We start from the raw sequence: 26,857 nt of genomic DNA on the forward strand, positions 1-26,857 counted from the left end.
CACCTTATCTTTGATAAAGGAGGCAAGAATATACAATGGAGAAAAGAAAGCCTCTTCAATAAGTGGTGCTGGGAAAACTGGACAGCTACAGGTAAAAGAATGAAATTAGAACACTCCCTAACACCATACACAAAAATAAACTCAAAATGGATTAAAGACCTAAATGTAAGGCCAGACACTATAAAACTCTTAGAGGAAAACATAGGCAGAACACTCTATGACATAAATCACAGCAAGATCCTTTTTGACCCACCTCCTAGAGAAATGGAAATAAAAACAAAAATAAACAAATGGGACCTAATGAAACTTAAAAGCTTTTGCACAGCAAAGGAAACCATAAACAAGACGAAAAGACAACCCTCAGAATGGGAGAAAATATTTGCTAACGAAGCAACTGACAAAGGATTAATCTCCAAAATATACAAGCAGCTCATGCAGCTCAACATCAAAAAACAAACAACCCAATCCAAAAATGTGCAGAAGACCTAAATAGACATTTCTCCAAAGAAGATATACAGGTTGCCAACAAACACATGAAAGGATGCTCAACATCACTAATCATTAGAGAAATGCAAATCAAAACTATAATGAGATACTATCTCACACCAGTCAGAATGGCCATCATCAAAAAATCTACAAAAAACAAATGCTGGAGAGGGTGTGGAGAAAAGGGAACCCTCTTGCACTGTTGGTGGGAATGTAAATTGATACAGCCACTATGGAGAACAGTATGGAGGTTCCTTAAAAAACTAAAACTAGAACTACCATACGACCCAGCAGTCCCACTACTGGGCATATACCCTGAGAAAACCAAAATTCAAAAAGTCATGTACCACAATGTTCATTGCAGCTTTATTTACAATAGCCAGCACATGGAAGCAACCTAAGTGTCCATTGACAGATGAATGGATAAAGAAGATGTGGTACATATATACAAGGGAATATTACTCAGCCATAAAAAGAAATGAAATTGAGTTATTTGTAATGAGGTGGATGGACCTAGAGTCTGTCATACAGAGTGAAGTAAGTCAGAAAGAGAAAAACAAATACTGTATGCTAACACGTATATATGGAATCTACAAAAAAAAATTGGTTCTGAAGAACCTAAGGGCAGGACAGGAATAAAGACGCCGACACAGAGAATGGACTTGAGGACACGGGGAGGGGGAAGGATAAGCTGGGACGAAATGAGAGAGTAGCACTGACATATATACACTACCAAATGTAAAATAGACAGCCAGTGGGAAGCAGCTGCATCCTACAGGGAGATCAGCTGGGTGCTTTGTGACCACCTAGAGGGGTGGAATAGGGAGGGTGGGAGGGAGACCCAAGAGGCAGGGGATATGGCGATACATGTATACATACAGCTGATTCACTTTGTTATACAGCAGAAACTAACATACCATTGTAAAGCAATTATACTCCAATAAAGATGTTAAAAAAATAAAGAGAGTGATCAATTTTAGCATAACTGAATCCAGTGTCGGAGACGAGGCCTGAGACATAATTTAAACTGTGCAGAGGTGCTAAGCTAGTTTTTTCCTCAAAGCACATAGAGGTGGGATGGCTGGTGTGGGCAAAAGGCAATGTGATTTCCTAACTTCCATGTAGTTACTGTAGAAGAGATATAACATTTAGAATTTTCTTAGTGTCATTTACAGAGAACTGAGAAATACTGTCAGTAGGTATGAAAGCCTTAATGAAGACACTTAAGAGCTAGGGATATTTTAAAAGGAAATGAACAAAGTCTACAGATCAATTTTTTCTTTTCCATATAGTTCCTCCACTAATAGTTTTCATGGTGGCTGGAACTAAAAACCCAGTAGACTCCATTACTATTCATTCAACATTCACAGTAAAAAGGATGAGTTAGCTTTTCTGATTATCATCAAATATGGTTACACGGCTTATGTCTAAAAAAAATCCAACAATTTGAAGAGGGGACTAGTTAAATCCAGGCAATGGAATAATAGAAAGCAGTTAACTAGAATGAGTTAGATCTTCATGTGCTGCTAAGAAACAACCTCCAAGATACGAGTAAATGAAAAATCAAGAGATTGAACAGTAAGCCCAGTATACTTTCATTCGATGAAAACTGGGATATGTATTCATATACAAAGTTGCACAAGCACAGGCTATTTCTGGGTGGATTCAACAGAAACTAGCAACCAAAGCTACCTCATGGAGGGGAATTAGTGGACTGGGGTAGGAGCAATGTTTACTTTTCATTATATATAAATACACTGCTTCTATGATATATATATATATATGTATCTCCTTTTTGTGCTGTTGTATTTTCTACTGCTTACAGGTGTTATTTCTGCAATAAAAAGTAGATTAGAAACATTTTCCCATACCTTTAAATATTCTTAGAGACCATGCATTTTAAATGTGGATGTAGCATAATTTACTTAATCCCATTTTTGGATATTTAGTTTTTTTCCAATTTTGTTTTCTACCATAATTAACACTGTAGTGAATATCTTTATAACATTTTAATAACATTTATCATTGTGCACATTTAAAATTTTTAATTTCCTTAGGATAAATTTCTTTAAGGGTAATTAATTTTAAGGCTTTATAGCCACATTGCCAAACTCCTTTTCAAAATTATCTTATTAATATATATACCCAATAGCAGTCTTGCTATAAAAATATTGTTTGATAATCTGAAAAGTGAAAGGCATTATCTTGTTTTAACTTACAGTTATTTGTTTATTAGGGAGGTTGAAAACTTTTTTTGTTTGTATGCCTACTGACCATTTGTATTTCTTCTTTTTATGAACTGTCTGATGACAGCTTTTACCTATTTTCCTATTGGGGTATTTCTCTTCTTTTACTGATTTGTAAGAGATATTCTCCCAGTTTGTCTACTACATATGTTGTGAATACTTCCCGTTATTTTGTCATTTGCCTTTTATTTCTATTGTTACATCAATATATTTATCTTTTCTTTAATAATTTTTCCACTGAATTTAGGCTGAGAAAGGTCTTCCATACCATGAGGTCAAATAAATATTACCTTATATTTTCTCTTAGTTCACTTAACGCTCATTTAACTTTTTTACTCCATCGAGATATTGAGTATGATAATTGGGAGTGATCAACCTTTGTTTTTCCCAAAGAGTTGTATTTTTGTTCCACTACCATATCTTAAGCAATCCGCCCTGTTCCTATGATTTTTAAACATTTTATTTTGAAATAATTTTAGATTTAAAAAAGAGTTGCGAAGATAGTACAGAGTACTCCTGTACTCATCCTGACTTTATTAAATTCTTACATGTGTTTTCTTCCATTTTTGCTCTTTGGTCAAATCTTTGCAATGCATTTTAGAAACATGTTTATTCAAAACAGTAAAAAAGCAAAATTCTTATGTGTCTGAAAAATTATTATCATTTCCAGATTTCAGAGACGATTTTTATTTTCTGTTTACTTTTATTTCCTAAATATTCTATAATAAGCAATATTACTTTTATAATCAGAAAAAAAGCCAACAAACATTATTTTAAAGAATAACATGGGAACATTTAGCTATTCAGATAAATGGTTAAGAACAAAGCATTCAAGAATTTCAGCTAAGTGATATTTTATTCTGACAGTTTTCCATTCATGCTTTTAGAGTTTATTAATAATTGTAGCCACTTGGGAACAGAGCTTTCTGCAAAGTAAATCAGTATAAGCATCAGTGTTAAGTACAATGAAATTGGTCACTCTTAGAAAGATTCCTCAAAACTAAAGATCTTCACTACTTTCTGTACCCTTAGGCTTAGGGAAACACAGGCAGTGTTAGAGGAGGCATCTTAGAGAGTTTTTGAGGGAACCTTAGCACAATCTTTCTTCCCCACATGAAGTCTTCATCTTTAGAAGGCATATGCCAAATAAATCAGTCTGCATCTTTTGAAATGGAAATTCAAGGACCAATGTTTCCCTAGCAGAGATTCTGGGAGAATTCCTCACAGAATTAAGCAGAAAGGATCACTGTACTTGGATAGCGTGGTCATTATGTGATATCAATAAAACAAGCTTTTGGTAAAAATGGTGAGGTCACTGGCCATAGGACACTGGCCTTAGCATCTCAGAACACTGTAACTGATGAAGTTGGGAAACATAAGGCACACACACAAACTGAAGATACTGGTAAAATGAGGTGGGTGGAAGAAAGGTTTTTCCATTTTGGCCTTTTTTGTTTTTTAAAGTAATAGACTATTTTTCAGAGAAGTTTTAGGTTTACAGAAAAATTGAACAGAAAGTACAGGGTTCCTGTATTCCCTCTCATCTTCCCATCCCTCAGTTTCTCCTATCATCAACATCTTGCATTAGTGTGGTACCTTGCTACAATTAATGAGCCAATAATGATTCACGAAAGTCCATGGTTTATGTTAGGGTTCACTCGGTGTTGTTCATTCTATTTGATTTGAAACTGTATAATGATTTGTTATGCACCACTACAATACCACACAGAATAGCTTTACTGCTCAAAAAACTCCTGTACTCTACCTATTCATCCCTCTTACTCCCCCCCTCAGCCCTTGACAATCACTGATATTTTTACTGTCTTCATAGTTTTGCCTTTTCAGAATGTCATATAGTTGGATTTGTACAATTTGTAGCCCTTTCAAATTGGATTCTTTCATTTAGCATGCTGTATTTGAGTTTCCTTTGTGTCTTTTCATGGCTTGATAGCTCGTTGGTAAATAATATTGTATGGATATTACCACAGTTTGTTTATCCAGTTACCTATTGAAGGATATCCTGGCTGCTTCTAAGTTTTGTCAATTAAGAAAAGAGTGCTATAAACATTTGTGTGCAGGTTTTTATGTGGACATAAGTTTTCAACTTATTTGGGCAACCAAGGAGCATGATTGCTGGATCATAAAAGACTGTGTTTTTTTGTTTTTGTTTTTGTTTTTTGTTTTTTTTTTGATAAGACTGTGTTTTGTAAGAAACTGCTAAACTGTCTTCCAAAGTGGCTGTACCACTTTGCATTCCTATCAGCAATGAATGAAGAGTTCCTGGAGCTGCACATACTCACCCTATAGGCCACACATACGAACTCAAGATGCTGCTTAAACGATATGGGTGAAAGAATGTTTTTTCCATTAAAAAAAAAATTCTGTAAAAAATTTTTTTAATTAAAAAAATTTTTTAAAACATCTTTATTGGAGTATAATTGCTTTACAATGGTGTGTTAGTTTCTGCTTTATAAAGTGAATCAGCTGTACATATACATATATCCCCATATCTCCTCCCTCTTGCATCTCCCTCCCACTCTCCCTAACCCACCCCTCTAGGTGGTCACAAAGCACCGAACTGATCTCCCTGTGGGATGCAGCTGCTTCCCACTAGCTATCTGTTTTACATTTGGTAGTGTATATATATCAATGGTACTCTCTCACTTCGTCCCAGCTTACCCTTCCCCTTCCCTGTGTCCTAAAGCCCATTCTCTACGTCTGCGTCTTTATTCCTGTCCTGCCCCTAGGTTCATCATAACCTTTTTTTTTTTTTTTTAGATTCCATAAATATGTGTTAGCATATGGTATTTGTTTTTCTCCTTCTGACTTACTTTACTCTGTATGACAGACTCTAGGTCCAGCCACCTCATTACAAATAACTCAATTTCATTTCTTTTTATGGCTGAGTAATATTCCCTTGTATATATGTGCTACATCTTCTTTATCCATTCATCTGTCAATGGACACTTAGGTTGCTTCCATGTGCTGGCTATTGTAAATAGAGCTGCAATGAACATTGTGGTACATGACTCTTTTTGAATTATGGTTTTCTCAGGGTATATGCCCAGTAGTGGGACTGCTGGGTCGTATGGTAGTTCTAGTTTTAGTTTTCTAAGGAACCTCCATACTGTTCTCCATAGTGGCTGTATCAATTTACATTCCCACCAACAGTGCAAGAGGGTTCCCTTTTCTCCACACCCTCTCCAGCATTTGTTTTTTGTAGATTTTTTGATGATGGCCATTCTGACTGGTGTGAGATGGTATCTCATTATAGTTTTGATTTGCATTTCTCTAATGATTAGTGATGTTGAGCATCCTTTCATGTGTTTGTTGGCAACCTGTATATCTTCTTTGGAGAAATGTCTATTTAGGTCTTCTGCACATTTTTGGATTGGGTTGTTTGTTTTTTGATGTTGAGCTGCATGAGCTGCTTGTATATTTTGGAGATTAATCCTTTGTCAGTTGCTTCGTTAGCAAATATTTTCTCCCATTCTGAGGGTTGTCTTTTCGTCTTGTTTATGGTTTCCTTTGCTGTGCAAAAGCTTTTAAGTTTCATTAGGTCCCATTTGTTTATTTTTGTTTTTATTTCCATTTCTCTAGGAGGTGGGTCAAAAAGGATCTTGCTGTGATTTATGTCATAGAGTGTTCTGCCTATGTTTTCCTCTAAGAGTTTTATAGTGTCTGGCCTTACATTTAGGTCTTTAATCCATTTTGAGTTTATTTTTGTGTATGGTGTTAGGGAGTGTTCTAATTTCATTCTTTTACCTGTAGCTGTCCAGTTTTCCCAGCACCACTTATTGAAGAGGCTTTCTTTTCTCCATTGTATATTCTTGCCTCCTTTATCAAAGATAAGGTGACCATACGTGCATGGGTTTATCTCCGGGCTTTCTATTCTGTTCCATTGATCTATATTTGTGTTAAAAAAAATTCCTAATACTTAAAAATAAAAACCGCTCAAAACATAAAAGTATATGCCTTATATCCCATACTCACTTATCTATTTCATTGCTTGGTGAACCTACTATATTTTACGTTTGCTGTCTTCAGAAAGCTACATGATGATTCACTTCAGACACTTTTGGTAATCTCCACGGCTTTGGTTCAGAGCCTTGAGGACTGGGTCGATGATCTAATGAACCATTTGCATTCCAGATTGCTGTAATACTATGCTTTCCCTACTGTCTCCATCCCTCACCCCACCCCAACTTATTCATTTAATTTATCAATGTTCTTTATACAAGAGTAATATCGAACTACACACTGTACAGTAGTGACAAGTTAATTACATAGTTATTAAGAGATAATGTGGGAGTAGTAACATAAGTTATCATGTAATTACCTTTGTTCTCAGAGGCATTATCATGTAATTAAAGCAAACCTGATATAATATTTTACAGCAACTAAGAGTGCTGAATTCTATATTCTCCCTGTCCTTTTTCCCTGTAAAAAATTTGCTGTCATTTCTGGATCAATTTGATTTTTCAGTTCTTTGTTCATTCTCCATCTTTCTTAGATATCTACACTTTAGTGATGATTTTATGGGCTCTCTTAGACTGGCCTGCTGTACCTTCTAAACCAATGGTTACCAGATATATGCTGCCACACGGCACATGAGACAGTAAACTTAAAGGCTGTACTTTTTTTTAAAGGCTGTAGTTTTATTATTATTACCTGTGCTTACTTTAAGAGACAGAATAAGATATAAATTAAAATGTTGACTAATCTGAATCCTCAATTTACTAGACTTATGCCACTACCACTCTGACACTTGTATACATATGCAAACTTGTGTAAGAAGCAAATGAAAATAAAGTAAAAACCTAGAACGCTATCAAAAGTATTTTGATTTATTCAACCAACCAACATTTATTGAATGCCTACCATCACTAGGTACTGTGCTAGACACCAAAGGATTCAAAGATGGATAAAACATAGTGTTAATCCTTGAGGATTTTATAGTTTTAGGAGAGAAAGCCACATAAATACTTTAAAAATAATCCTGGCAGAAGTGTGGAGCATGAATTTACTAGGAAAGAGACTGGTGGCAGAGAGATCTCGTAGGAGTCTACTGGAATATTCTAGGAGCGTTTCTCGAAGTGTGGTCCCTGCACCAGCAGCTTTAGTGTGACCTAAGCCCCACCCTAGACCTATCGAATCAGACACTCTGAGGACAGGACTCGGCAATTTATCTTTTAACAAGTCCTCCAGGTGATTCTGATGCATGCTCAAGTTTGAGAACCACTGTTCTAGGGTGACAGATAATAAGGATAGGATGGAGAATAAGTAGTGATTTGATGTGGGTGCTGATGAAATTTAAAAAATTAAGAACAATTCTGTGGCTTAAAGCTTAGGAAACTATGTGGAAAATGAAACATGGAGTATGTCCCAGGCTCAGTTCATGTCAAGTGCTCTTCACCAGAGTCTCATTGCTTTTCCTGTGAAGGAGCTACATTTTACCCCACTCCCAGTAAGAAACAGCAGTAAAGATCCTAGGTAGGACATGACAAGGGTGCTGTTATTTGAGGCACTGGACATTCCACTGGGCATTTTGGCAAATCGAATCTAGAGATCTACTGGACAACTTCAATACGTTCTATGAAATCTTGCCAGGAGCCTCTGACCTGTATGCTATTGTCTATTAACGGCAGGAACTGATGTTCAGGATTATGATCTTGAGAATCAGTTTTCATATTCATACTACAGGTATTAAGGGAAATAGATATGAAACGCTGCTTGCTTCCTTTCCTAACACATGTGTTCTCTCCACATCTACATCCATTTTAAATAACAGTAAAGAAAAGGTAGCTGTGATCAGTCTGTCACTGGATTATTCACATATACATTCTAGCATAGTTTAATGTTAAGTCAAGGTGACCTGATACAAAAGTATGGCCTAACCTGCTATTTCCTAACTCACTCCCTTTCTGACAAAATCCCTCAATAACCAAGTTCTTAGATATACTGACTAGAATGGTTTCTATCTGATGGTAGGAGGTAAGTTTGTTTGTAGCTATGCATGTGATTAATTGACTTATTCATTCATACAACGAAAATTTACTATCTACTCTATGCCAGGCACTGTGGTGGGTCCTGAGGATACATTGGTGAATAAGACACATAGTGTCCCTGCTCTCTTGAAGCTTATATTTTAATGGGGGAATTTTTAAAGAAGTAATAAGTTAGTAATTAAGATAATAAAAAAGTAAATAAGATAATTCCAGAGAATGTTAAGTCCTATTAAGGAAAACGACTGTGTGTAGCAGTACAGAATAGTGAAGGGACCCATGTTAGATAGGATGGTTAGAGAACACTTCTAAGTTGAGACTGAGAATGGGAAAGACACAGCCATGTAGAGTAGGGAAGAGCATATTAGGCAAAGGGAACTCCACGTGCAAAGTGTCTAAGGCCTTAAGGAAGACCAGCATAGCCACTGCACGCAAGCAAAGGTGAAAGTGGCATGAAATACAGATTCAGAGATAGGAGATCATATAGATCCTTTTAGGCCACTATAGGAGTTTAGACTTTTAGTCTAAGTGCAACTAGAAGCCACTGAAGGGTTGTAAGCAGGGGAGTGAAATAATTTGATTTCTCCTTAAAGTGAGTACTTTGGCTACTGTGTAGAAAAATGGAATAGAAGGCAAAAAAGACTGAAAGTATGGAGTTCAGTTAGGAAGCTACTGTAGGAAGTAAAAAACAGGCCTGAGTTAAAGTGGCAGAAAAGAAAAAGCAGAAAAATGGATGGATTTGAGATCAGATATGAGATATATCCTTAAAATTGAGTCAAAAGAACTCACTGAAGGTTTGGACAAAAAAGGAAAGGAAGGTATTAAGAATGATTCCTAGGTTTCCACCTTAAGATATAAGCTGTTTGATGTTCCATGTATTGTGTGATAGATGGATCATGCTGTAGGGAACATTTTCAGAACTCTAAGTATGAGAAAAAGGGCAAAGACAAAGCATGCAAACATACATGTGTATAGAGCCCACCCATCCATTACCCTTTTAAGAAAAACTGCCTCACCTCCAGCATTGTTGAGGGGGTCAGTTGATGTATTTGGAGCATGTAAATCAACGCTTACTGCTAACTGGACCAAGGCTGGGGCATCTGACCCCGGATGTTCTTCCAGTATCCTATTTATGAATGGCACAGAAAGTGAATTGAGCTAACCTCTTTCAGGAGCCAGAATGGAAAGCAAAGAAGGACCAGAAAGACCAGGAAGGAAGAAGCAGACATGCAATGCAGCTGAGTGACATTAATGTGTAAGCAATGGAGTGAACATCCATGAATATCTGCTGCTGAGGTCTCCAGAACTGATGGAATCTAGAATCATCATCTGGCTCCACTCTCAGTAAAAACTTGTCCAGTTTTGGTTATTGCTTGAGATTCCGTTTATGACAGGTAACACATATGAATCCTTACTATGTGTCAGGTACTGTTCCTTTATAAACATTATTTCATTCAGCTTTTACTATAACCCAACTGAGATAGGTGCTTTATCCTCATTTTTATAGATGAGAAAACTGAGGCTCAGAGATGTCAAATAACTTGTCCATAGTCCCACAACTAGTTAATGCCAGAACAAGGACTCAAATCCATGTCTTCTGACCCACTGTCTTAACCACTGTTTTATAATGTCTCCCTTAATGCTTATGTGCTTCCTTAAAAAAAATTCCTTATTCTGAGCCAGATGAAATGGGTTTCTGTTCCTTTGACCAAAGGAGTCTGATGAAATAGTGCCTTAAAGCCAAAGTATGGCTGCCCTACTAGATCCTGCACCCCTGCCCCTGCTTCCATGACAACGAGCTCCCTCACATAGTTGTCATTCTTAAGAAAATTGAATAGAACAAAATAAATTACTGTATTGTGGGGATTTTGAAATGCACATATATAAAACAGAATGATATATTATAATCATAAATCTATATCATTTCTTTTTCCTCTGTCTTTGAATACTTCAATATAGAATAGAGATCGAAATAAAATGTGAAAAACCAATTTCTTCCTCTACCTTCTGAAAAATTAAAAGAAGGAGCTCTGGTGGTGTCCACTTATGTAACAAAATTTTACAACCTGCTACTCCAAGGCTTAAAGGCGTAACTCAGGGTAGAATTTGGCTTATAACTATATAGCATTTCAAAGGCAAAGAAAACTCCCCATCACCTTCCACTGTTCTTTTTGACAGAGTCTGTTACTCCTAGGCTTTAGAACTGTTCATCCCTCAGACATCATCATTTTTATGAGTTATTTAGGCAAGCTGGGGCAATAGTGCAAGAAAGCATGAGTTTACTGTAAGGCACTGAATAAATGATTGTAGATATGGGAAGAAGACTAATTTTAAATATAACGGCAAAACTTATTTTTAATAAATTTTCAGTTTTGTGTTCATCATCCTAGGTGACGTATTTCAACTGTGGTGTTTTTCTAGTCATTTGCAAGACAGCAGGTAGAGTGTTTATATGAATACCTTTCATCAAATTCAATAGCTAATACAGTTTCTCTAGAAGGTAAGCAACTTCTCAATCTGACCTGTGTCTTTTCCACAGTTGTTCAATCAACTTTTATCTTTAAGATGACGACTAACTGACAGCAGGCTAGAATATTTTAGATTCTTCTTTAATGAAGGAAGGTATTAAGAAAACAGGGGTGGCATTGACAGTTTTATGTGTCTAGGTCATTTAGGTTAAACATTTAAACTTAAATATTTAATAAAGATGCTAACCGGGTATTTTTTCCTTTATAGGATGTGTTTTAAATATTTTATAATTGCTTTATCACTTCCTTAAAATTGAGTTTTCAGAAAAACCGTGTACTTCTGCTGATATGAGTACAGATCACTATCTCTTTACATTGTGTTCTAGTGTTAGCCTAATTACTAGAATGAGAAAAAGTCTGAAAAACCTTTAGCCATTAAATTCATACATTTAACAAGTTACAACCTTGAAATCTTGCTCTACCTGAAAGCACCATTAAAAGTGCTTGACTATTATTACTAGAGGAAATTTTTAATAAAAGCTAATTAAGCTATGAAACTCCCAAATGGTTAACTGATTTTAGGGGCTAAATTTCTGGTACTTCTAATTATCCTCTGATGGCTTTACTTAGTGTTTCACAACCATGACAGACGACAATGAAAAACTGCAGTGAAATTCATCCACCCTGACACTGTGCTAAGCACCAGCTTCTCCCTCTCCAAGTAAAATCAATACTCTGTTTGAGTAAACACGTTTACAGCTTTATTAGGATGTCTTGCTTGTTCTGTAACAGCTACTTGAAGCTGTGGTAACAAATCGACTCAACTCAGTTAAACCTAGAGAGCTGGGTAAGAGGCCCATCGATAAGGCTGTTATAAAAATAAACTGCAGGAGATCAGAAAGCTGGAGCAAACAGTCTGGTAAATGTCAATATTTTCCCTTACAGAGGATGACAAAAACAGTGAGATTATGTGGAAAGTCTTTTCTTCCCCCTTAAAAATGTCTCTTGTTTCAACTGGATAAAGCATTTCTACTTTTTGTGTACAACTCTTCTGAATGAAATTTTTTCTTCCTAATGCCCATGTGCATCTGGAACAGGAAGCTGATGTAAATACTTGGTATTTCTCCTACCATTTCAGATTCTTTATTTTCCTTTATATAAAAAGGTTTATTTTGGTCTTCATTGACTTTATAAAATGACCTTATTCAAGTTACCTGGAATACCCGTGGTGGCTTAGTCTTACCTTCCTTTTATTAATGAAACAAAATTTCTGTCATCCACATTTGGGAGGTCATTTCAACACAGTGTTCGCTCTTGCTATAATGTTGGTGAGACCTCATGTTGTACCTTCCAAATTAGGCCTTCCAAATTAATGCATTTAACAAGAGCAAACAGTGTTAGCTATAGTCAGGCTACATAACCTCCTGACGAGTGGTAGTACATAAAAATGTCTGCTACCTATTAGGAGCAAGCCTCCACAGTGGCTACAGCTCTACCAAACAAGAACTCACATACCCTCTTTTAGATGTTTACAGGTTGCTCAAAGAACTAACATATGGCAGGAAATTCCCACTTCAATTTGGCTGGCTTAGACTACCCAGATGTGACAAAGTAATGGTTTCCCCCTGCTGAAAAAGGCTCAGATGTAAACTTTTTTTTCCTTTCATTTTTTATGTAGTTTAGTTAGTAAAATTTTATTTTGTTTTGACTTCATATTGACTACCAACTAGTCATGAACTTAAGTAACAACTTGTGACTCATATGTTAGAAAACACAGATTTTTCTGGAAAAAGGAAATCAACAAACATTAAATTTTGAAATAACTTAAAAAGCTACTGTGCCTATCAGGGTAAGGTCTGACCTAGCAGGTATTTGCATAATGAAAACCAAAGCCTAAGTGGTGTCAGATGGTGTAGTGACTGACATGCACAGGAAGTCAATTCAGAGCAAAGGTTCCTTCACGACAGCTAAGCACAATACATCCTCCCACACAAAGTGAGCAACTGAGCAGTATGGTATAATATATAGGCAGTGGTCAGTGCTATAACAATGAGGATAACTTATCTGCTCTTTCTGGTGTATGAAAATGGAAACTTGCCAAACTGTATTAACATGGCATGGGATATTGCATTTGAATTAAAAAAAAAAAAATCCCAAACCAAAAAAACCTTTCTATGCCCCTAATTCAGGAAAGAAGCTCCTGAAGAGTACTAAGCAGTATGTTTTAATTGTATGGATAAAGTGCCCTTGCACCCCAACCCCTTTCAAAATACTGCTTTAAAGATCATTCCTCCTTATGGAACAAAAATGTTAGAATCTGAATTTTAAACCTAATGTGTGATCTCTTGATGTGGTTCCCAAAATAAAAGTTTAGCATATGCTTCTGTTTATTGTTAAAGTTAAACATCTTGGATACCCACATACCAAAAAAACTACATCAAAGGCTTCTATCCATTTGGGGTATCAACTCTTGACCTATATATTTCCAAAAGGCCTATATAACAGACTACTTAACTGACAATTTTCATATGGGTTATGAACACATGTAATCACTGGATCATGAATTAATGAGCCAGGAGATCTGGCTTCTAGTATTGCATATTTACAATTAACTCCCTTTCCTCATCCATCAAATGGGGGCTTTTTAATAGACCATGTTAGGTTTTCATACCTAACATCAACTCATTCAAGAGAGTTGCTTTTTATGAGCAACCAGATAAAATGTGGATAGGGTCAAATGGGGATTTGTTTAATCTCATTTCATTCTGATTCAGATAAAACCTCATTTGAACATAGTTTCACTATTGAAAGTTTGAAAACCTGAAAACCAGAAACGTGATTTTAAAAAATACTCCCTTTCAGCATTAACATTTTAAGCAATATAATTAAAAACAAAAAGACTTACCAGGACAAAGTCATAGCTGCTAGTGTTAGATTAAGGAGATGACAGTAAGCTTATTTATGCCCTAATTCATAAGCAAGATAACTAATTTTGTCACTATTTAACTCAATTCAAAAACCTGTATTTGATCAACTGACAATTTCTCACAGCAGGGTGGTTCTAAAATTCAAAGAGCACTTGACCACAGAAACTGGTTTTAATTTTCCATTTATTTCATGGGATAGAAATAAAACATACATATCTTAATTTTATAAAATATCAATGTAAACTGGATAATTAAATGAAAAATAAATTAAGATCCTGTGTTCATACCCCAGGTTTGGGAACTCATATCTGAAGTGAGAATAGCTGTAAATTTAGTAATTGCATTGATAATTTTTGTTTGTTTTATTCAGACCCCTGTTTATAGTAAATAGCCATATAACATCAGAGGTTACACTTCATACAAATTTTCATACAGTTTGGGAAGTTGTTTGTAATAACTTATGCACCATTGGTAAGACTTCTGCTAGGTCACAAGGTTGGCCAGGCTATGCATCAGTACTACCGACATGTGATTTCATTTATTTTGATTATATTAATTACAAAACCAATAAAGGCACATTGTAACAAATTCAAACATCTATGAGACAAGATTTTAAATTGAATACATTCAGCTTTACGAAAACTTACTATATTGCTCCTACCTTTTTTTCATTTTGCTACTGACTGATGAAATCTGTTAAGTCATAGATTGGCCCCAGTCTACAGACTAGTGTTTAGAAAAGCACTTTGGCTATTTTTCCTCACTTGGAGAGGAAGACAAGAGGATACTAATGGAATGGAGTATAACAAAATCATCAGAGGTAAGAACTTTGGGGTCAAACTTTGAGTTTGAATCCTGCCTTTCACTGTGACCTTGGGCAAATTACTTAATCTCTCAAAACTCTGAGACCAGAGGAACTGTCCAGTTGAGCCTAGGCCCAGCTGCCAATTCACAGATTTGTGGAGCTAAAGAAATGGTTGTTGTTTTAGGTCACTAAGTTTTGAGGGTAGTGTGTTATGCAGCAAAATCTAACTGATACAGATTGGATGAATCTGACAGATAAGGTAGGTAAAATTGACCAAATCCATGTAAGAGCAGCTTGGACTGCTACTGGATTCAAGTGAGTTCCATTTGACTCACAAATATCGTAGGCCAGGAAAATGATATACATATATTTTGTCATATCACAATTCTGTCTAACAAAATTAACTTCAGGTATTTTGCTTGTGACATTTCTTCTGGCCCTCTGCTACTAAATGAAATCTTATAAATACCAACATTGTTTTCTTAGAATAAGCATTTCTTAATAACCATCAAATATAGGAGATGTAAGGTTCATATTTAAGTTTTGGGGTCTGATAGCCTCCATGGCTCAGACTGTCTCTGAATTATCCAAATCTCCAGAAGACAAAGTCTTTTGAATTCCATTATCTACTTACAATTGCTTCTAGATGGAGGCCATCCAGGATACTAGATCTTTGAGGGAACATTCCTGTTTGTAAAAAATTCCAGACTTTATCCTAAAATCATCCTGTATCCCATGTTAATGAAAGTTATTTCTCATTTTTGTCATGGCTTGAGGATCATCTTTACCTCTTTAGACCCACAAAGGCTTAAATAATCTTAGGCAAGACTCTTGAAATTTGGTCCTGGTCCAATGTCAACTCATCAAAATCTCTGGATGTGAAACATCAGAGTAGCATGGCATGAAGCATCCTAAGACTGTGCAAGGTGTGAATCTCTCTTCCCTTTCCCCCTGTGTGAACTTGAGCTGCTGTCTGTGGTGTATTTCAAATTCCTAATGACCAAGTCAATCCCATACCTCATTTGATGGTTTTAAGGGAAACTGCTTGAGAAATCAAACACCAAAGATGTCCTGCTAGAGGTGAAAGACAGGGAAAGGGATCACTGTTGCTGTGGGATGGGTAGGAGTGTGCAGCAATCATCTTGGTTACCACCCACAAGTAAATCTTCTGCATACAGTGGGTCATATGAAGGTTTCGTTTTTGGGTGAAGAAGTGTGAGAAATGATATATTCAACACTCACCAAGTTATTTTCTAGTCCTCTGAGTTGACAGCAAAGGAAGGGGGTGGTGTAGAAAAAAAAATCAGAAGAATTCTACACCACTTCTTTGTACAGCACAATGAAGCAGCAGTTAAGAAGAATGGGAGAGTAAGTTACAAATGTTTGGGAATAAAAAGCAAGGTGAGAATAGAAAATATAAACATAACTTAGAGATTCCCTCTGGTTCTCTGAAGTATAGACAGGTGCTACTTAAAAAGGAAGTAATATCCTTGCTCTGGTAACTTAAATCTTTTTTTTTTTAAACAAAAAGTCTTTTCTGAACATGAATTAGAAAGTGAAATTAATGCTCCTTTTTATTATATGGGAAATAGGATAATTATTTACGCTGTGATTGCTAAGTGGCCTTAAAAATCATTTGCATATTGTAGGTAATATCGTTTAGGATAATACATTTTCCCTGATAAAGCTGTCATGAGAAATTTGAAAATAAAAGTATTAAAGGCAGCACAGTTACTTTACTATCATTCAAATAATCTATTCTAAGTTATATATGGCTCTTAACATTTAATGAAGCTTTTTTAAACCTAAGAATGTTGGTCCTTGGGTAAGGTCTCTAGTCTTTTTTCTGAGTTATATGTACATGCCTGGGTATAATCTGTCAAAGGTGTACTCACTTTTAATCTAAAGATGATTTGTAGGTCTAGTTCATATTCCTACAGCTGCCATAAAACATACAACTAAATCATATTAGATTAACACAGGTTGGTATTGACAGCCCACTGGGAACATATTGATTAGGTCTCCTTTCATGTTACTTGTTATGATTTTTCTTCTCAGTTTCATTTACTGGGAAGACACAGGGGAAGAGATTTCACAGGGAACAATGACAGTGCCTGTCACAAAATGTTCTCAATGTTTCCATTTGTTACTATGGCAGTGACAAAGAGGGTTCCAAATGAAAAGGCAGACCTGCTGTGACAAAGCACAGCAGGACAACAGGAAGAAATTTTCTACTGACCTGGGAAATTAGGAAATCATACTTAGAGATTATAGAATTGTCTCCATTTCCAAGGGTACAACCGTGGCGCTTTGGCTTTTGAGGGAGAATGTGAAAAGGGTAGTTCCATCAGGGCTGGCTAGTGACAAGTAAAGGGCAGACATTAGAAAGTGTTTAAGATCTCCAAATAGAACAAGGAGGTATGCTTGTAGAGGTTAGAGGGATTTGTCACTGTCACCAAACCCTCGAGATGGAACTATGAATTTAATTTATGTTCATTTGGCGTACTCATTTTAAAATTATACATGAAAATCTATGATGTGGTCATGTATCTCTTATGTGGCTAATAAGAACGCATGGCACTCTGGTATTGGGATATGTAATATCAGCACATGGTAGGTGAAGTCATGGTTTACCTAAGAACTTGAAATTGGGACTGGAATATAGTTATGCAAAGTCACAAAAGAAAGAAATGCTTGTAAGCCAGCAAAACTTGAAAGTAATAGGAGGAATATATTAACCATCTAAAGATAAAATGTGTCAATCAGAAAGGAGATATGTTAATCAGGCAATAAAGCAAAGAAAAAGAAACTACACAGTAAACGCAAAAGTTGCCATTGCCTCTCCATTCATGATCAAGGTAGAGGAGTATGCTTCAAAAGATAGAGTATTTCCAATCCTCCTAGAAAGCCCTTCCCTGGTGTAGAGATGGGAGTAGGGGATTTCAGCCAATGGATTTTTGAGTATTTCCAACTAACCAGACCATCTCTATTGTAAGATGGATGTATCAGCCTGGTGCTATTAAACAGTTGATTCATATAGCTCCCCGTATTCGGATTCCATGCTGACCAAGCGAGTTTATGATCTGGCTTTCTGTATCTCTGTAGTGCAATCAATTCTACTGCTTAGCAAAAAGCTCCCGGTTCAAACTCAACGGGGATTACAGTCCTTCGATTCTCCTTCCTTTCACTTTCTTTTCTGCAACAATCTTACCCCAGAGTCCTAAGAATCCTATCATGTAACAAAAGCTCCCGTTCAATAAATGAAGTCATCTATTCAGTCAATAGGAAGATTCTCTCTGGCAAAACCAGCTTTTGTTAGTAAGGCTGGTCTGTGCTTCTGAGTCCTAATGGTGAGATTTCCCTAAAAGTTTAGAGAAGCAGTACAGTTCAGACTGCCTGGGTCTGAATCCTGGCTCTGCTACTTTCTAGCTATGAGAATTTGGGAAAGTTATCTAACCCCTCTGTGTCTCAGTTTTCTCATCAGTAAAATGGGGTTAAAAATAACCTACTTCAAGGAGCTTTTATGAACATTAAATGAGTTAATTTATGTAAAGTGCCTAAGATATCAATTGGCTAGTAGGTGCTGCATAAATGTTATCTATGCTATTAATATATAGCTTGATGTACATAGACAGAATGTGCTGAACATGCCAGCATAAGTATTCCTTGTTAATATGACATTAGAGTATTCATCTCATTGCATGACTCAGTCCTTCAGGATCTGAATATCCTGGGAACCGATGACAGTAGGGTTAAAATGAGAAAAATGGCTACTTAATTGAGGTTGTACCAGTAAAGTTCTGCCTAGTTTCAGCTTGACTTCCACTTTCTCTATACTGATTTCAACAGTGTGTAGTGAAATCCAGGGTATGATGAAAGTGAATAAAGTGAGGAAGTTGCCAACGTATTACAAAAGGGGTTGGCAAACCATAGCCTGAGGGCCAAATCCAGCCCATGCTCTGTTTTTGTACAGCTGGAGAGCGAAGAAAGGTTTTTACATTTTTAGAGTACTGCAAAAAACCAAAAACAAAACAAAAAGCAAGCAAGAAAACAACTAGAAGAATATGCAGTATACGGCTTGCAAAGCCTAACGTATTCACTGCCTGGCCCTTTAGGAAAAAAGGTTTGCAGATCCCTGTTCCACACTCTTTCCTTTTTACTTACCTCACTGTACCCCAAGAATAAGTATATAAATGAGGCTGGGTAAGTAGAGTGAGATAAGAAAGAGGCTGAAAATCCTGTAACAAAGAGCCCAAGGGCTTTGATGATATAGTTCATTTATCACTCTAACTGTAATACAAATGGCTAGCTAGCTGTTCCTATTTTAGTATCCTAAGAATGACTTCTCTCTTCCTCAAAAAGTCTATATATTCCTACCTCGTAGTGGAAGCATTACAGGTAGTTAGGGATCTATAACGGAATCTGTTGTTGCAAGGCCAGGAAGCCCCAGGCCTCAGACCCAGGAGCAGTGGCTAATTAGGTCACCATCGTATCTATGACAGCCTCAGGATGTACCCAACTAAATAGCAAAGAAAGAGAATACTTACTGTTTTAAGTATTTTAAAGTGCTTAAATAATACACACACAGGTTACAAATTAAAAAGTTTCTGTACTAAGATTCCTGGTTTAACCAATTTCTAACCAGGAAATCAATAGTGTCTCCTTAATGTATTGCAGAATTTGGCCCAATTCTGGATAAGGTATTTTTAGGCTACATGGGTTTACAGCTCTGAAGCGGTATGGAATAGGAAAAATAGCTGCAAAATAATCAATGATTAAGCCTTTCAGAGCAAAGGAATAAAAGATGCGTGCGTGACAGTAAAGTAGAACATTATTTGTTGTATGTACTCTTTCCAAAAAAGATGGCATGGGGCATGCTACCAGTCTAATGGTAAACAGGCTCATTTAAGACTAGGCATGAAAAGTTTCAAATAAAGAAACATGAAAAATTTATGCTAGTGAACATTAAAATAAAAGAATATAAATATTTTAAATAACACTAAGTTCAAACCATTATACAATCTTAAATAAGTTTCCCATAATTCAACTTATCTTCCAAGGGAAGGAAGACAAGGGTCAGCTCCATTTGCCTTTTTTTCCTTGTCTTGCTTGATGTTATGAGAAACAAAGATCAGGAGGGACTCTTCCAGGCTATCACTCAGGAGTCTAAAGCTTTCTAGAGATCTTAACCTAGATTAACTACACTTAGCTAGAAGGAGTTCAGACATATGAAAAGAACTTTTGAATCCGATTTTAGATCAATCTAAGTTATCAAGCCAAAACTCTTCCAGTTGTCTTGATCTTATTTTTGACTACTCACTCCAAAAATGATTTAGTTTTTATAAATTGTGCCAGTTCTTATTGAACCTTAATGAGACAAAAATTTAACCCTTCCTGGTACAATAAACGTCCAACTATTATGTTAGAAACAGATGTTTTAACTAAAGGATATAATTCAAAGACATCATCCTTAGTTATTAGCGTACTATTAATATTCACAATGTGTTTTAAAGAACAACAATTTGTTAACATTTAAGCCTGAAGGGCTATGAATATACTATGTACTGTCTTGATGCAGCCTGTTTATGCAATATTCTGACAGACACAATTAATCTTGTGAAAATGACTGGGATATAGCGTAACAGTAAATTATCTTTAAGCCCAAAATACATATTTTCCTGTAGTAATATACCCTCATAACACAATGATAGTAGCATACGGAAAAAACATCAGGAATTAATTATTTAAAAGCAGAAATTAAAAGTTACTATATTTATAAATCTTGGCTATGTGGCAGAGACAGGGTTAAAGGAAATGTTTAACTTGTAAGTAAGTATGAAATAAATGAGTCTGTACCTCCAACAAATGCATCTCCAGCTCCATTGGTATCAACAATTTCTTTCTGGTCTTGATCCAAGACAGCAAAAGCGGTGACTTCACTTTCTGCAATTAGAGCCAAAGAAAGGCAGACTGACTTCTCTTTGTAAACACTCAATATACAAACTAACCCAGGAAAGCTTGAAGCTCCTACATCAGCCAAAGAGAGAGACAGACCATGAGGCCCATATTCTCTACATGAGCACTTGGGAACCAAGGTGAAAAGCCATCTGTAAGCAATGCTTTTTGGTATTTTCAGCATACAGATGTTGTATGTGTTTTGTTAGAGTTATACTTAGGTAGTTCACATTTTTGAGGAACAACTGTAAATGGTAGCAGTACCTTTTTGGACAGTAAAAATACCTGAACAGAAACTATGAGCTAAAGGAAGTATTAAGTACTAGATCATGGATCTCTAATAAAGCATCAAGCCTGGCTACATTCCTGGCAATGAAATCTTGGATATAGTTAAAGAGCTGTAAATTTAAAAAATACAAATAATGAGTCTTGAGTGTTTCTCTATAGAAAATCACAATGGCACAATAAAAATATAACTACTATTCTGAATAATACTTGATGCCAATGTCAAGGATTACTGATATTAGTTGGCTTATTACAGATAACCTAATCTGGTTACTTTTTACAACGGAGTCACTATTTCCTCCAAACTATCAGTCAAATAACAAAAGGGAAAGCTACCACTGAATGCATGGGCAGAACAAAGTGGACAGTGCAATGAGCTCTTGTCTTACAGCAGTCTGGACCAGGGCTTGGTTGTTTTGACTACAGAGTAACCTAATACACTACTTTAAACCTGGCACATGACAGTGGAATGGCATTACAGTAGTCTCCGTTATCCACAGTTTTGCTTTTTGCGGTTTCAGTTACCCACGGTCAGCTAAAGTCTGAAAATATTATGTGGAAAATTCCAGAAATAAACAATTCATAAGTTTTAAGTTCCACACCATTCTGAATACCGTCCCAATCCATCCTGCCCTGGATATGAATCATTCCTACGTATGCCGCCTGTTAAGTCACTCAAGTAGCCGCCTCGGTTATCAGATTGACTGTCACTGTACTGCAGTGCTCGTGCTCAAGTAACCTTTATTTTACTTACTAATGGTCCCAAAGCACAAGAGTGGTGATGCTGGAGATTTGGATATGCCAAAGAGAACCCATAAAGTGCTTCCTTTAAGTGAAAAGGTGAAAGTTCCCGACTTAATGAGGAAAGAAAAAAATATTATATGTTGAGGTTGCTAAGATCTACAGTAAGAATGAAGCTTCTATCTGTGAAATTGTGAAGAAGGAAAAAGAAATTTGTGTTAGATTTGATGTCGCACCTCAAACTGCAAAAGTTATGGCCAGAGGGTGTGACAAGTGCTTAATTAAGATGGAAAAGGCATTAAGTTTTGGGGTGGAGGACATGAACAGAAAATTTATTCCTATTGACGGCAACGTGCTGCGCCAGAAAACACTGAGCCTATAGGAACACTTCAGCAAGGGATCCCCTGAAACAAGTGACAGCCAAGCCATTTACTGCAAGTAAAGGATGGTTACACAGATTCAGTAAAAGATTTGGACTGAAAAATATAAAAATTATTGGAGAGGCTGTGTCTGCCGATGAAGAAGCTACTGCCACGTTTCCGGCAGTGCTGAAGGAGTTGATTAAGGAGATAGCATACCATCCAAAGCAAGTCTTCAATGGTGATGAAACTGGGCTCTTCTGGAAGAAGATGCCCAATAGAAGCTACATTCATAAAAGTGCAAAGGAGGCACAAGGGCACAAAACAGGGAAGGACAGATGAACTCTGGTACTATGTGGCAACACTGCAGGGCATATGATAAAGCCAGGCGTGGTGTGCGTAGTGTTCAGGGTGAAGAACCCATGTGCTCTCAAAAACAAAACCAAAAATTATCAGAAAGCATGGGTGACAGTTATCTCATTTATGGGATGCTTCCACCAATGCTTCATCCCAGAAGTGAAAAAATATTTGGAAGAAGAAAGGGTGGAATTTAAAGTCCTATTAATAACAGATAACGTACCTGGTCATCCTGAATTGTTATAAACGTGAAAATGTTGAGGTTGGAATTTTATCTCCAAATACAACTTCACTGCTTCACCCTTTTTACAAGGGCATCATTCAGTTTGTCCAGGTCACATACACCCACCCTGTATTTGATCACATTTGATCAGCAATTGATGCAGACTCTAATCTGGACACAATGCAGTGCTAGAAATCATTCATTATTACTGACACAATAACATTCATCAAAGCTGCAGTGGATGAATTAAAACCAGAAATTGTAAAGGCCTGCAGTCATGAATGATTTTAAAGGCTTCCTGGGGATCAGTGAAGTTAGGAAAATCATTCACATGGTAAGAAGGATTTGCCAAGATGCTTGATGAAGAAGCAGAACACATCAAAGACCATGGAGAAATGTTAACAAATGAGAAAGTGGAAGAACTTGTTGAGTCATCTACAGAGGAAGAGAAAGATGATGAAGAAGAAAGTGAAGCAGAACCAGCAACTTGGACATTACCAAAATTTGCTGAAGTGTTTCAAATTGCATAGACTTTAAAGGACAAAATTAGGGAATAAGATCCTTGGATGGAATGCAGCATTAAAGTCACCCTTATAATCACTGAAGGATTCAACCTCTGTAGCAAAACACTGATAAGTTAAAAAGAGACAACTTCCAATTACAATGTTCTTCCAAAAGGTTTCAGTGAAACAAAGAAACAAGCACAAACAAAAACCCTTCAACTATCGAGGATGCCCAACCATGGACATCATCTGCTGCTGATATCCAACCATCGACATCATCATGGCTTGATGATTCTCCTTCTGACGTTATCATCAGAAGGTCAATGTTACCCTAATGATACATCACAATATCTGTGTCATTCACCTCACCTCATTTCATCACACAGGCATTGTATCATATCCTATCATCATAAGAAGGGTGAGTACAGTACAATAAGATAATTTGAGAGAGAGAGACCACATTCACAAAATTTTTTTTTTTTTTGGCCATGCCGCGTGGTATGTGGGATCTTATTTCCCCAACCAGGGATGGAAACCTGGTCCCCTGCAGTGGAAGCGTGGAGTCCTAACCACTGGACCGCCAGGCAATTCCCATCACATAATTTTTATTACAGTATATTATTATAATTGTTATATTTTATTATTAGTCATTGTTGTTAATCTCTTACTATGCCTAATTTATAAATTAAACTTTATCATAGGTATGTATGTACAGAAGAAAAACAACATAGTATATATATAGGGTCTGGTACTATCCACAGTGTCAGGAACCCAATGGGGGTTTTGGAACATATTCCCTGCAGGTAAGGGAGACTACTGTATCTGTGATGAAACCTGGCCTAGAGGACATTTGTAAAAGACTGAATAGTGCTTTTCATTGGTGTCTGGAACTTCTGAAACCACAAATTTGCATCCTTTATGGGGACAAATGTGGCCAAAGAGCTATAAACTTCAATCTCATCTAAGATCAAGAAGGAGAGAAAAGGAAATCTTGGAAACTTTAAGGTCTTAATAAAGAACCTAAGACTCTCAAAAAGCATGTTCTGTCTGCCTTTTGCTACCTGCTACTAATGGATACTTTCAACAAGAGATAAACAAAGTAATGATAATGAAAAAAAGATCCTCCTGGAAAGATTGATATTCAAGAAGAGGACTCATTCACTTAGTGATGCCTTTTGACCGTAGATGCTAAGAAGATTCCATATTAGAAGTACCTATTTAAACTCTTTAAGTACTACCTTTCCACACTTTGTAACACCAGACCTACATGAAGTTGACGAGATTTTGATTAATTGGAAGTTAAGGCATAAATATCCAGGATTAAATTTTCTAGGGAGTATGCAGTACAGACTGCTACGCAGGCCAAAAAGATATACGCAGACTTTATTAGAAATAATTAGGAAAGGAAAGGGCTACAGTCTGGTTTAGAGAAAGGTCTGTACCATAAATATTTATAAAGAAATCTGATTTTATTACTTCCAAGTACAAGTCACACTGTAAAGGGAATTAACAACTATAAACTAACAACAAACAGGCGCTAAACAAGTAAAATGAGCTAAGTTAATGAAACCGTTACCATTTATAATAAGGTTATATTATGTAATAATATAATATATCTATAAAACATTTTAGGTAATATAAGAATTAATTCCTGGATTACAGATTAAAATAATCACATATAAATGATAAGTAAGCTGCAATTAGATATAATTCCTTGAGTTCTTTGTTTAAAAAAGTTATTGATTTTTGATTGGATAAATCTTTATTTATGAATAAAACCTAATTCACAATGGAAGAGTTTATCTGAATTTTGTTCTTAAGAATCATGACTTTTTGTCTAAATTGGCAAAAATTCTAAATGAATGCAGCTTTACTCCACTTTTTTCTGGATATATGTGTAGATCCTTGAAATCCTTTATCCTTAGGTGTCATATGAAGTTCAATTCCCTGAAACATAAAGTAGAAATATTTTCCACTTTTTGTACTTATTAATTTAAATAAATATATAGAATATTAAGAATGTAAAAAGAGCTGTCATAAATTGGTACACAGTCCAGGCTCTATTATCTTCTGCATCTAGAGAGCTATATTATAAGAATTCCTTTCAAAATAATAACGCTGAAAATTTGCAACATCTTGAATGGTGTTCCAAATCATTGAAAAGGGATTAAACAATGTTCAATAATATTCAAGTTCAATTATATTTTTGGTACATTCTTATTTTGAAATACAATGATCTAAGCTGGTTTACAGAGTTATTAAAAAAACTCCCACAAACCAAGTAAATGGTATTCACCAGCATGACCCATTCCATAGCCTTCTAGTCAATTTACTGTATGAACATACAAAGTACCTAACTAAATCTTAAGACACACTTATAGGCATGGGCATTATTCAGCCAATGAGGCCCAAGACACTCACATCACTGTTACTGGGACCTTGTTTTCTTAGGTGTGAAATGGGACTGGAGTAGCTGTGGGAACAAGTAGCAAAAATAGCTTTTTGCCTTAGTTATAGAAACATGACACTTAGTTCTGATCAAGTACTTCTACTCAAGAGCTTAAGATAAGTAAGTGCCATTGTCTCTTCCCAAATTCTTTATAAAGTGAGAAGGAAAAGGATTGGGAATAATTATTATTCCTATTTTCCAGACTTCTACAACAGCACAAAATCATGAGCTTCCCCAAGCAGACAGGAAACAAAGACTAACAATTCAGCTGATAACAGATTTGCTCAGTGTCATTTATTGGGTAAGACCCTCATGGCATCTTCACTCAGAACAATGAAATTTAATGTACTTAAAATACAAAATAATAAAAATCAAACAGTCTCTGGACAGTTTATACAAACAGGTAATTTACTCTTCACTTTACTGTGACATAAGCCTTACTACCCAGTCTCTTAAGAGGCCAGTCTGGCTAGAATCAACTATAATGTTAAGTCGTTTATGGTAGAGATGGTTAGTTCATACAAATGCCACAATATCTAACTGAAAAATAATAATAATAAATCCACTCATTCAATGCCAAACAATTAGACGAAATGTTCCTGCAGCTTTACTGCTACCAAATTAACTACACATTTTAGTACTGTATACACACACAGTCTCAAGATAATTAATATCCTTAGGAAATTTTGTTCAAGGTATATTAAAATGCCATGTGTTGTCACTGTCTTACTGATGTCACCTCTAAACTGTAGTGAAGATATAACTGAAGAAGATACAAAGCAGGACGAGAAGCAGATAGGCAAGTGTTTTTCAGCCTCAAGGTAGACTGTAGTCACCACCTCTACCACTGCCTCTGATGAGCATTACCAGCCATGGATAAAAACAGAAAACTGATGGCAAAAACTTCACCAGAAAGTGACAAGTACGACTGTTTAAAAACCAGAACTCCTAAGATTCTGAAAAGTGGCTCCTGCACCTTGGTGATTTCTTATAATGAGGTATTTCCAGGGTATTAATGTTTTTGTTTGCTTTTTTTAACATTTAATTA

The 26,857-nt window shown here is 36.1% G+C and overlaps 1 protein-coding gene across 9 annotated transcripts in view; it reads right to left on the minus strand.

Moving 5' to 3' along the window:
* Positions 1-26,857, minus strand: part of ADK (adenosine kinase) — a 496,766-nt gene that overhangs the window by 9,226 nt on the left and 460,683 nt on the right. For 8 of the 9 annotated variants that reach the window (XR_014253411.1, XM_082424930.1, XM_082424929.1 and 5 more), the window contains one exon: positions 20,794-20,880. The exons of the other annotated variant lie outside the window; for it this stretch is intronic. Coding sequence is in view for 7 of the 8 variants with exons in the window: in XM_082424930.1 (XP_082281056.1) it covers positions 20,794-20,880 (87 nt within the window). In the remaining variant the exon portion in view is untranslated. The remainder of the gene's footprint in view (positions 1-20,793; positions 20,881-26,857) is intronic. 9 annotated transcript variants of the gene reach the window in all.

Source organism: Balaenoptera physalus (genome assembly GCF_965194825.1).
Source record: "Balaenoptera physalus genome assembly, chromosome: 14".
In the NCBI taxonomy this organism is placed as follows: Eukaryota; Metazoa; Chordata; class Mammalia; order Artiodactyla; family Balaenopteridae; genus Balaenoptera; species Balaenoptera physalus.